General features: G+C 54.3%; 1 protein-coding gene across 3 annotated transcripts; it reads right to left on the reverse strand.

Moving 5' to 3' along the window:
- Window positions 1–562: 562 nt before the first annotated feature.
- Window positions 563–12,347, reverse strand: SUGP1 (SURP and G-patch domain containing 1). 3 transcript variants are annotated; one of them, XM_063161249.1, is made up of 14 exons: window positions 12,292–12,347; window positions 10,772–10,943; window positions 10,433–10,536; window positions 9,542–9,769; window positions 8,411–8,522; window positions 7,624–7,727; window positions 6,442–6,565; window positions 4,934–5,493; window positions 4,565–4,671; window positions 4,167–4,344; window positions 3,573–3,679; window positions 2,755–2,900; window positions 1,872–2,001; window positions 563–1,181 (listed from the first exon to the last, which is right to left on the reverse strand). In XM_063161249.1, the coding sequence occupies exons 1-14, from the start codon at window positions 12,314–12,316 to the stop codon at window positions 1,155–1,157; spliced, it is 2,124 nt and encodes a 707-aa protein (XP_063017319.1). In that variant the 5' UTR covers window positions 12,317–12,347; the 3' UTR covers window positions 563–1,154. The 3 variants fall into 3 exon arrangements, with proteins under 3 accessions (XP_063017319.1, XP_063017318.1, XP_063017317.1); XM_063161248.1 differs by having other exon boundaries at window positions 6,442–6,553; window positions 8,411–8,534; XM_063161247.1 differs by having other exon boundaries at window positions 8,411–8,534.
- Window positions 12,348–12,436: the final 89 nt, after the last annotated feature.

Below are 12,436 nucleotides of genomic sequence, written 5' to 3' on the forward strand. Positions count from 1 at the left end.
TCCCTCCTGGTCCCCACTCCCCGTTCCCCATTCCCGGGGGTCTCTCTCCATTCCCCATTCCCCCGTTCCCCATTCCCGGGGGTCTCTCCCATTCCCATTCCCCACTCCCGGGGGTCTCTCCCGCTCTGGGGGTCCCCCCCGGTCCCCGTTCCCCATTCCCGGGAGTCTCTCCCGCTCCCGGGGTCCCCCCCGGTCCCCGTTCCCCATTCCCGGGGGTCCCCCCCGGTCCCCGTTCCCCATTCCCGGGGGTCCCCCCCGGTCCCCGTTCCCCATTCCCGGGAGTCTCTCCCGCTCCCGGGGTCCCCCCCGGTCCCCACTCACTCCAGGGCGCAGACGGCGCTGAGCCCGAGGGCCACCGGGAGGGCGAGCAGGGGGGCGGCCAGGGCGGCCGGGCCCGCCGGGAGCTGCATCCCGGCCCCGCCGCAGCACCGGGCCCGCGGACTTCGGCCCCGGCCCCGGCCCGGGCAGCGCCCTTAAAGCCACAGAGCCGCCGCGACACGGCGGGACAGACAGACAGACAGAAAAAACCCCTCTCTTCCCAAAAAACTGCAAGGATTAAACGTAAGGAACAAACAAGTTTGATTTTATTTACAGACTGCATGAACAAAATTTGTATTTCCAGAGGGGTTTTTTTCCCGTTTTTAGGACAACAAAATCCAACTGGATTTTTCCAAAGTGTGGTGCTGGAATTTTGGGTCTTTGTCATCCCAAAGCACAGGAGGTGTTGGCAAAATCCCTGGGAAGGGAATAAATCGCCCCTGGATCCATCAAATCCTGGAATTCCCAACGGATCCAGGCCAGATCCGCCCATCCAGAGGCAAAACTGGAGGCACTGGTTCCCCAAATTCCCCAAAATCTCTCGGATCTCTCTCTTGGATTTGGGATTCCAAGATAAAATCAAGGAATAAAATCCCCACCCCCTCCTGGAGCAGCCATTCCCAAAAATCCCAAACTCCTCGGAATTGGAGTCCCCTGGGGGATTTTTGGGGCTGCTCCAAACCCTCCCCGTGTCCCCAGAAAAAGCCGGGAAAGCTTTTCCATGGGGGAAGGAGGAGACGTGATTCCAAAAAAAGCCAGATAACATCAGGAGAAAAGAGATGGATAATGAAGTTTGGGATAAGAATTCCCAGGAAATCTGTTGGGAAAAGCCCTCCTCAGTAGTAAGGTCGCCGCGGGTTGTTCTGTAGGGAATAAAAAACAAACAATGGAAAAATCATCAGGATCGGGGATTTTATCCCAAAAATCATCACCAAGATTCTCTGGGAAAGCCACTAGAATTGACATTTTCCAGGTTTTTTTCCCCAAAATTAAAGGCAGCTTTTGGCTGGAAAGGGAAAAGGGAAACTCCAAGCTTGGTTTTGCTCCCTGGAAAATGGTAATTCCAAAGGAATAATGGGATTTGTGGAGAAGCTTCCTTTGGCAGGGGTTTAACTGGAATAAAGCTGGGAATAAAACTGGGATTTGAATGGAAAAAGAATGGGAAGGAGAATTCTGCAGCCAGGGAATATGGGGAGGACGATTTGGTTCAGGATGAGGAGAGGGATTCCATCCCAGAGGAATTTCCCAGCTGCCAACACTCCCAGAGGGATTTGTCCCTGTGCCTGCCCGGGTTTGGGACTCTCCTAACGGATTCCAATGGATCTGTCCCTGCCCCGTTCCTGGGACTCTCCCTCATCACTGGCTCCATCCCATTCCCACTCCCAACCCCACTTCATCCCATCCCACCCTATCCCAATTCCCACGATCCCAATTAAATCCTGTACCAATGGGCTGGGCCAGAAGTGGTATGCCAGCATTGATCCTATCCCATTCCCATTCCCGTTATCCCATTCCCGTTATGCCATTCCCGTTATGCCGCTGTTATCCCGTACCAACGGGTTGGGCCGGAAGCGGTAGGCCAGCATCATGCGCTTGCGGAAGGCCTCGTACTCGTCGTCCTCCTTGGTCAGCTCTGCCGGGCGCTCGATCCCGAATCCCGCCCCGTCCATGGTCGTGGTGCCCCTGCGGAGCACCGGGAATGGCGCGGCTCAGACACCCCTCCGTCCCCGGGAATTCCCACGGGAACTGTGCCCCGGGACCCTCCGGGATCTGCTCCCAGATCCCCAGGGTCTGGCGCTGGATGGGAGCAGGGATTGGTTTCCTATCGCAAATTCCCAGGGTTTGGATGGAAGCAGGGATTGGTTTCCTATCCCAAATCCCTGGGGTCTGGCGCTGGATGGAAGCAGGGATTGGTTTCCTATCCCAAATCCCTGGGAATTTGGATAGAAGCTGATCCACCCGAAGAAAACCTTTGGAATACCCAAAGTGGGATCAAATCCCAACATTTCTGGGCATGGAATGAAACCAAGACTCGTGGGCTCACACCAGGTTCTGATCCTGGCTGGAATATCCTCTACTGGATGTGCTTCCCACTGTTGTTTTTTTTTAAATATTTCCATGATTTATGACTCCAAGGAGAGCAAATATTCCCAGGAATTTCTGATTTTAAGGATTTAATCCTGGGAGAGGGGAGGTGCATACAGGAATTCTTAGAGCTGCACTTCCCGATGGAAATTTGGGTCGGAAATTCAGGATTCGGGGGCTCAGCCAATTCCAGCTACAGCAACAAAACCAGGAGAAAATCCTCCCAAAAAAAAATCAGGAATTTTTTCCCAGGCTGAGTTTTCCAAGCTCAGGTGAGAAATCCCGGCTGGGCTGCGATTCCAGCAGGAATTCCCAGAAAAAAAGGAAGGAATAATCCATAGGGACACTCACTTGCTGACAGGGTTCTTAATTCCCTGCCCATCAGATCCCAATCCTTCTCCTTCCTTCCATCCCATTTTCATCAGCATTTGGTATCCGATGTTTTCCACCGTCAGCTTGAATTCCTTGTACTCGGAATAATCCGGCTCCCGGCCCTCCTGCAGTGGGAAAAAGCAGGGAAAAGGGGATTTCTTAATCCATGGATCATGGGAAAAGCAGCTCTACTCCCCTCCAAACTGGGATTTTGGGAAAGAACTGCCAGGATCTCCCGGGATTCCAACAACAGCTCCGGAATTCCAGGCTGTTCCCGGGATCCAGCCTCAGATCCGGTTCTTTCCCAAGCCTGAATCCCAGGGAATGTCAGGCCCCGTGCTGGAAAACAGGGATGAGGCAGCTTCCAGGAATTCCAGGGCTTGGGAAGGACTGGAAGGTGCTGGAGTTGCACCATTCCCAAAATTCCCATTTTCTTCCCAGCTTGGTACCCACTGATCCCAAAAAGGAACCAAGTGGGAAGTGTGTCTGGAATTCCAGAAAAAATCCCAAATTGTGGAATTCCAGAGTGGAAAGGGACCTTAAAGCCCATCCAGTTCTGTGGGCAGGGACACTTCCCATGATCCCAGGATGCTCCCAACGTTCCTTGGACACTTCCAGGGATGGAGCAGCCACGGATCCTTTGGGAATTCCACCCCAAATACTGCCCCTTTTCTGTGCTAACAGTGGGAATCTGATCCCTGATTTTCCCTGCAGGAATGGTTGGAGCAAGGAGAGCTGGAGGAACTCCCAGCTGTGGGATGGGTCTGGAGCATTCCCAGAATCCCAGGAATCCTCACCTTGAGTGCTTTGAAGGTCTCCATGAACTTTTCCAGCTCGTCGGGCGGGAGGAAATCCCCGATGAAATGTTTCCCTCGGCCCATCTGGGTCAGCTGCTCCGCCCACTCTGCAAAAGCAGGACAACACCGAGCTCATGGAAAATCCCTTGGGACTCCTGGAGCATCCCAGGGATGCGGGACATCCCCAGGCTGAGAATCCCTGGAGAATCCCTTGGGATTTGTGCAGCATCCCAGGGATTTCAGGGGAATTCTGGCGCACAAAACCTCCCAGGAATGCACAGTGAGAACCCCACTCTGGAAAACCATGGAGACAACAACCCTCATGGAGAATCCCTTGGGATTTCAGGGACATTTGGATTCCGGGAGGATTCTGGAGCACAGAACCTCCCAGGAATGCACAGCGAGATCTCTGGAAAACCACGGAGCATCCCAGAAGGGATGGTTCCTGCAGCTCCCAATCCATGAGGATGGGATGGAAATCCCAATCCCACCCACTCCAGCGCTCCCCAGGGATGGAATTCTCCTCTGGAATTCCCAGTCCCACCCACTCTAATACCCCTCAAGGATGGAATTCCCTGTGGAATTCCCACCCACCCCTGGTCTTGTCCATCTCCATGCGGCGCAGGCGGTGCTCCCACGTGCCCAGCTCGCTGTCCACCTCCTCGTCGCTGTCGTAGCCGTGCTGGTGCTGCTGCAGCGCCCGCTCCCACAGCAGCTGCATCTCCTGCATCGCCTGCTTGTGCTTCATGATCATGTCGTACATCTGCTGCATCTGGGAACAGGGAAAAATGGGATTTGTCCCAGGAAAAATGGGATTCAGCCCCAGAAAAGCTCCTCTGGGATTTGGGATTTTAGGGCTGGAAAAGCCCTCAATCCCAAACCCTCTGGTATTCCTGCTGATTCCAGCCCCACGCTGCTCCCAGGGATTCCATAATTGGAAAACCTTTGTTATTCCCATGGGAGGGGACTCAGGGAGGATTTTTGGGATTCACCTCCTGCTGCTCCTTCAGCTGCTTCTTCTGGGCCTCCGAGAGCTCCGTGACTCCCACCAGTCCCACGGGTTTGCCCTTCTCGTACCCCAGACCCTTCAGGTCCTGAACTGCAGGGAAAAAACAGGGAAAAGCCTCTGGAAAAACCTGGGAGATTGGAAAAATCTCAGAGGGGGAATGAAAGGGAATAAAAGGGAGGGAAAGAGAAAAGAAAAAAGGAATTCTGTTTGTAATTCCCACAGAGCGAAAGGGAAAATAAAACCACAGGGAAAAAATGGGATTGACAGCAGAAAACTTGATCCATGTCCATCTCAGGAAATAGAAAATGACTCTGGAGCCAGGAAATTCCCAGGAAAACCCAACCTCGCTCACCTGAGAGGGGAGAGGGAGAATCCAGCTGCTGCACCAGCTGGGGCAGGGGCAATTCCACCTTTTCCTCCTCCGGCCCCCACCGGCTCTTCCTCTTCTTTTTGGTGCTGCCCGGAGCAGGATTTGGGGCCACGGATGGATTTGGGGTCGTGGCAAGATTTGGGATTGCAGCTGGGTTTGGGGCCATGGCTGGATTCGGGACTGGGGCAGAATTTGGGATCGGAGCTGGATTTGGGGCCAGCTGATCCGGAGGGGAGGTGGAGGATGAGGAGGGGGCAGGAGAGGCCGAAGGAATGGGCAGAGCAGCGGGAACAAGGGGAGAGGGAATGGGGAGAGGCAGAGGCGGCGGGATGGGAACAGGGAGAGGGAGAGGGGAGGGAACGGGGAGAGGGGCGAAGCACACGGGGGAGGGAGAGGCCTCGGGACTGCTTTTCCGTTTGAGGCCGGATTCCTGGGAGTTCCCGGGAAAAGGGGAGCCCCCGGGGGCAGCCCGGGCCCTGCGGAACTCCTCCAGCTTCTGGCGGTAGTAGCGGTGCCCTTTGCTGTGGGGCTCGTACAGGAACCTGCAAACAACAACGGCACCAGCTGGGAATTCCTGCTGGAATGATCACAGCACCCCTGAGGCGTTCCCAGAACATTCCCACAACAGCATTCCCGGCTCTGCAGCTCCACTCAGAGCACGGATCCAGCCGTAAAATTCCCGCCTGGAATGATCACAGCATTCCCTGGGCATTCCCGGCTCTCCTTAGAGCAGGGATCCAGCCATGGCATTCCTGCCTGGAATGCCCAAAGCACACCCAGAACATTCCCAGAACAGCATTCCCAGCTCTCCAGCCACATTCAGAGCTGCAATCCAGCCGTGGATTTCCTGCCTGGAATGCCCAGAACTTTCCTAGATCATTCCCAGCTCTCCAGGGCTGGGATCCAGCAGTGGAATTTTCCTGCCTGGAGTGCCCAGAACATTCCCACCTCTCCTAGGCTGGGATCCAGCAGAGTTTCCTCAGGAATTTTCCTTCCTGCAATGCCCAGAGCATTCCCAGCTCTCCAGGGCTGGGATCCAGCACTGAGTATTTCCCTCCTGCAATTCCCAGAGCTCTCCAGCACCATCCCGTGCATTCCTGCAGCCAGTGCAGCCTCCACTGGCATCAGGGAACACAATCCCGTAAAGGAGAAACAGCCCCAAAAATCAGGAATGTGCTGATTCCCCTGCACCCCAAACCTGAGCACCTCAATTCTCACTGCTCCAAAACCCCAACCTAAAAATTCCCAGGACTTTCCCTTGGAATTCCCTGGGAAAAAGCCCCCAAAATCAGGGATTTCCATATCTCCACATCTGAAGGCAGGGTTCTCCCTGTTGTTCTGCAGGGCAAAGTTCCCTCAGCCCCCCCAAACTTGAGCGCCTCAAGTCTTGCTGCTCCAAAACTTCAACCCAAGAATTCCCAGGAGTTTCCCCATGGAATTTCCTAAGAATTCCCTGGAAAAAAGCCCCAAAAATCAGGAACTCCCTGTACCTGAAGGCAGGGTTCTCCCTGTTGTTCTGCAGGGCAATGGCCTCCACCTCGGGCCCCCCTGCAGCCACGAACTGCGCCAGCTTCTCGGCCGAGTTGCGCGTCTCCTGGTCGGCTGGGGGGGAAACTTTAGGCAGGGATTAGTCCTGGGCCCAGCTCACCCCAGCCCAGCCTAACCCGGCCTAAGCACCCCAGAGAGGCCTAGAGTCGGGTTTAAAGGGGGAGAATCGGTACAAAGGAACAGTTAAAAAGTGCAAAACATCAGTTTAAATCCGAGTTTGGGTGCAGGGGTGGGGAACAGGGATCCCAGTGAGGCCTAAAGCCGGGTTTAAAGGGGGAGAATTGGGACAAAGTGGCACAAAAACTTCAGTTTAAACCCAAGTTTGGGAGCAGGGACAGAACCTTGGGATCCCAAGAGCACAGTTATGCCAAAAGCCAGGTTTGAAGTGGGAAAATTGGTACAATGAAAGCACAAAAACTCCAGCTTAGGCCTGGCTTTGGGGAGCAGGGATGGGAGAGATGAGAGGTAAGGCAGCTTAGGGCGCCCAAATCCCAAATTTTCCCTGTGCCAGGCACTTTTCTGTAGGATTAAAACACTTAGGAGTAACCCTAATTAAAGGCTTTGTAATTTTTCCCTCTATCAGGCACTTTTCCATAGGATTACAGCACCTGGAATTATCCCTAATTAAAAATTTCGGATTTTTCCCTTGTGCCAGGCATTTCTCCACAGGATTACACCACCCAGGATTATCCACATTTCAAGGTTTTGTCTCTGAATTACCCAGGAACAAAAGGAAATCCTTTGGAAAATTCCAAATTCCCTATAAATCCACTTAACCCCCCTCTCACTGCACCCCCTGGAGGCTGTTTCAGGAGAAACTCCCTATGGAAAATCCGAAGTCTCACCTGGAAAAGGGTGGATACTCCAATAAAATCCGACAAAAAAAAAAAAAAAAAAAAAAAAAAAAAAAAAAAAAAAAGAAGGAAAAAAATCCCCTTTTCCTACATTTTCAGTGTTGGAGAATTATTTTGGAATATTTTTGACAACAGCAAAGAAAAGAAAATCCCATTCAAAATCCCAGGAATATTTTGGGAATCCACATCAGCCAAATTTCCATCCAGTCCCAAATCAATCCCAAATTTCCCTCCTGCTGTTGCCATTCACCAGATTTTAGTGTGAATTACCTTTTTGGGAAGAGGCTGCCTGGGAATTTTGATTTTCTTTCCTAATTTCTGCCACTTTCTTCCTGTAGTAAAGGAATTCTCTGCTGTTCTTATCATGCAAAAACCTGGGGAAAAGGGGGAAAAAAAAAGAGTAATTATTACCCAAATATTGATATTCTGGGATAGAAACAACTCTGAATCCCACGTGGAAAAATGGAGAAATTACTCAGAATGAATGTAAAACATGGAATTAGATTCTGGAGTTTTAATCCAAGGATTTGCATCCCAATTTTTGTTGATTGAAAGGAAATTAAGGAGGAATCCTCTGCCCACCAGTGCTGGGATTAGAAAACTCTTCCACCCATCAAATCCAAACATTTCCACCCTTCAAATCCAAACATTTTCTCCTCTCAAATTCCAAACACTTTCTCCCCTCAGGGAAGAACAACGAATCCAAAATTTTCCCCCTCAAATCCAAACATTTTCTCCCCTCAAATCCCAAATTCTCCCCCTCAAGGAAGATCACCAAACCCAAACTTCTACAGGGAACAACCCCCAGCCCCCTTGCTGCCCTTTTCCCCCCAGACTGAGCATTCCCAGGGGACAAACCCCTTCCCAGACTCACGAGAAAGCAGGGTTGTCCTTGTAGCCCCCTTTCCTGTCTTTTTCCCCCCAGATTCAGCATTTCCTGGGGGATAAACCCCCCCCAGACTCACGAGAAAGCAGGGTTGCCCTTGTAGCCCCCTTTCCTGTCCTTTCCCCACCCCAGATTCAGCATTTGTGAGGACAAACCCCTTCCCAGACTCACGAGAAAGCAGGGTTGTCCTTGTAGTCCTCCATGGCGACCTTCTCGAGCTCGGGGCCGCCCTCAGCCACGAACCTGGCCAGCTTTTCCACCACCTGCCGCGTCTCCGCGTCCTCTGGGGGCAAAACTTTAAGGAGGCTGTCAGTACTTGGGGTTCAACTGCCCCCACAACGGGAAACAGGGAATTACTGCCGGGAGCCACGGCGCAGACACACGGCAAGATGGGGAGAGAAAGGATGAAACGGGGCACGCAGTTGTAGAGAGGCGTTCACAGCAAAATTCCTCATTTCCTGAGCTGCCCCGGGGGATCCTACGGGGAGAATCTAAACTTCGGGGTGAGGGGGGTTAAAGCTCATCCCATTCCCGCTTATTCTGCTATCCTAAGAGTGCCTTGGACACTTTCACATCTTTTCTGGGAATTCCAGCCCATTCCAGCCAGGAATTCCTTCCCAAAATCCCACCTAAACCCAGTTTGAAGTCATTCCCTGGGTCCTGGAATTCCAGCCCTTATCCCAAATTCTCTGCAGCTCTCCTGGAACCTTTTAGGCTCTGAGGTCTCCATAGAATTTCCCTTCTCCAAGCTTTCCCAGGGGCAACCATAGCTTCTCTGGGAATTCCAGCTCATTCTGGCCAGGAATTCCTTCCCAAAATCCCACCCAAATTCCCCTTTCTCAGTTTAAATCCATTCCCTGTGTCCTGGAATTCCCATCCCAAATCCCAAGTCCATTCCCTATGCCCTGTCCCTTCATCCCTTGTCCCAAATCCCTCTCCAGCTCTCCTGGAGCCCCTTTAGCCTCTGGAAGCAGCTCCAAGGTTTCCCTGGAGCCTTCCCTCCTCCCAATTCCGCTGGACATTCCAGGGACTGGGAATCCACCAGTCCATCCCAGTTTGGAGGTTTCAGTTGCACCCAACTCATCCCAGCTTTAACTGCGGCAGAGCTGGCTCCCACTGAATCCCACCCCATTCCCCACTAGAACCTGGCTTTAATCCCTGAGGGAATCCCAAACCGATCCCTGTCCCAGGATCTGAACCCCACGCCACTCCCCGCTGGGCCTGAGGGAATCCTGTCCCCACTGCACCCCATCCCGGGACGGGCACTCCCATCTCCAGCCCCGAGCAGGAGCTGCCGCTGACCTTTGATCTCCAGCCACTGCTCGTAATCCTCCTCGTCGTCCTCGTCGGGGCCCTGGAAGACGCTGAGGCGGCTGAGCACGGGGCTGGCCCTGGGCTGGGCGAGGCTGCGGGCCTGCAGCATGCGGCTCAGCGCCTGCCCCGGCCGCTTCCCCAGCAGCCCTGGCGGCTTCTTCCCGGGCTGTGGGGCCGGGGCGCTCCCGGCATTGCTCGGGGTGTTGGGGGCACTTTCTGTGGGGAAAACAAAGGGAAATTGTCAGTGGGTTTGGGGTGGGAAAGGCTCCGGGCCTGCCCCGGCCGCTTCCCCAGCAGCCCTGGCGGCTTCTTCCCGGGCTGTGGGGCCGGGGCGTTCCCGGGCTTGTTCGGGCACTTTCTGTGGGAGTTATTATTGGGTTTGCGGCTGGGGCATTCCCGGCGCTGTTCGGGGCATTGGGGGCACTTTCTGTGGAGGAAACAAAAGGAAATTACTCTTGGGAATTCTGGGTTTGGAGTGGGGAAGGCTCCAAGCCTGGATCATTTGGCTCAAGGCCTGCTTCGGCAGTCTCTTTCTGGGGTTTGGGGCTGGGGCACTCCTGGAGTTGTTGGGGGATTTTTCTGTGGAGAAAATGAAAGGAAATTATTCCTGGGAATCCTAGGGTTTGGGCTGGGGTATTCCTGGAATTGTTAGGGGGATTTCAGGTGTTTTCTGAGGAGAGAAGGAAGGGAAATTCCTCCTGGGAATCCTGGGTTTGGGTTGGGAGAAGCTCCAGGTCTGCCCTGGCTGCTTCTTCCCCACGTTGGGAGCTGGGGCGTTCCCAGAATTACTGGGGGAATTTGGGGCAGTTTCTGAGGGGAGAATGAAGGCGACAGAGCTCCTGGGAATCCCAGGTTTGGACTAGGAAAGGAAGGACCTACCAGCATTGGATTTTTCCCTCTGGAGCTTCAGGAATTGCTGCAGGAAGCTCCCATCGTTCACAAACTTGTTGGACACAGAGGCCTCGCTCTCGGAGCCATCATCGCTGAACAGGGACAGGAAAACAGGAGCTGGAATCTGGGAGCTTCCCTGCCCTTCCCATGTGGGACTGGGGACAGGAAAAACTCCCGGAACTGGTCATTTTCCTCACCTACCACTGAATTCCCAAAAGAACCCCAAATCGCCTTCCTCCTCCATTAAAATTAGGATTTTCCTCCCTCAGCCCCCCTCCCGCCCCTCCATGTCTGGCGGGCAGATTCCCGGGACGGATCCGCACATACTCTCCGAGCAGCGGGAGCTGCGGGATGCTGAGGGAGTTCTGCCGCGCCTGCTGCTCCAGCCGCGCCTCGATCTCCCGTTTCTTCTGGGCAATCAGCTCCTCCTGCTGCAGGATGTTCACGCTCGTCTTGGCCGACTTGGACTGCGACACGCCGAACCACCGGCTCGCCTTCCCTGAGGGAAAAGGGCGGGAATTAGCAGGGGAATTGTTCGCCTTCCCTGAGGGAAAAGGGCGGGAATTAGCATGGGAATTGTGTGGAATCAGGGGCCCTTCCCTCTGAGGGAAAAGGGTGGGAATTAACTCGGGAATTACCTGGAATGAGGGGCACATTTCCTGAGGGAAAAGGGCGGGAATTAGCCTGGGAATTGTGTGGAATCGGGGGCGCATTCCCTGAGGGAAAAGGCGGGAATTAACTCGGGAATTGTCCAGGAATTAGGAGCACATTCCCTGAGGAAAAAGGTTGGAATAAGTCTGGGAATTGTCCAGAATGAGGGGCGCGTTCTCTGATGGAAAAGGTGGGAATTAGCACGGGAACTGTCTGGAATCAGGGGCCCTTTCCTCTGAGGGAAAAGACGGGAATTAACTCGGGAATTGTCCAGAATCAGGGACGCGTTCCCTGAGGAAAAAAGAGGGAATTCATAGGGAGACCATCCCAAACCAAGGCTGGTCTTCCCTATGGAAAAAAGGGGGAATGATCAGGGACCATCCCGAATCAAGGGGCGCCTTTCCTGAAGGAAAAAGGTGGGATTTAACAGGAGTCATTCTGAACCGAGGGCCGCATTCTCTGTGGAAAGAAGAGGGGGAATTAACGGGGAAACCATCCCGAATCAAGGCTCGTATTTCCTACGGGAAAAGAGGGGAGATTAACACGGGCATCATCCCGAAACAAAGCTTGCCCTCCCTGTGGGAAAAAGGAAGGATTAAACTGTGCGATCATCCCAAATTCAGCTTCCCAATAGAAAAAAAAAGAAGAAAAAAACAACAGTGGGGTCTCCACGAACCACCAGCTCAGCTTTCCGGCGGGAAAAGAGAGGGAATAAATGATTGGGTTTCCAGTGGGAAAAGGAGAGGAAAAATCATCAGTGAAGCCTCCCCGAACTACTGGCTCTGTTTCCCTGTTGGAAAAGAGGAGGAAAAATAACAGGGAGACCATCTCGGATCCCAGGCTCGGTTTTCCTGTGGGACAACGGGGGGAAATTAACAGAGGAGCCATCCCAAACCAGCAGCCCGGCTTCCCTAGGGGAAAACGAGCCGGAAACGAACGCGGGGAACCATCCCGAACTCCCGGCTTGGGTCCGCTGCGGGAAAAAAAGGAGCGAATTTAACGGGGGGGCTTCCCCCAGCCCCCGACCGTGCCGGCACACCCCCGCCCCGGGCGCACACCCCCACCCTCGGCTCCCGGAGCCCCGGGGGCGGTGGGACCGAGCCGGGGGATGGCAGCGAGGCGGGGGAGCCGGAGCAGAGCCCCGGGAAGGCCGGGCAGAGCCGGGAGCGGCGGGAGTCGCCCGGGCCGGGCCGTACCTGGCGTATCCCTGTGGTTGTCCATTTTGGAGCCCCCGTCCCAGCATGCCCCGCGCCAGGCGCGCCGCGCCGGGGGCCGCGCCGCTGCAAGCGCCCCTGGGAGATGTAGTCCCTCAAGGGGCCCTCCCGCCGCTCTCCCCGCTCC

This window comes from Melospiza melodia, chromosome 7 (genome assembly GCF_035770615.1).
Source record: "Melospiza melodia melodia isolate bMelMel2 chromosome 7, bMelMel2.pri, whole genome shotgun sequence".
In the NCBI taxonomy this organism is placed as follows: domain Eukaryota; kingdom Metazoa; phylum Chordata; class Aves; order Passeriformes; family Passerellidae; genus Melospiza; species Melospiza melodia.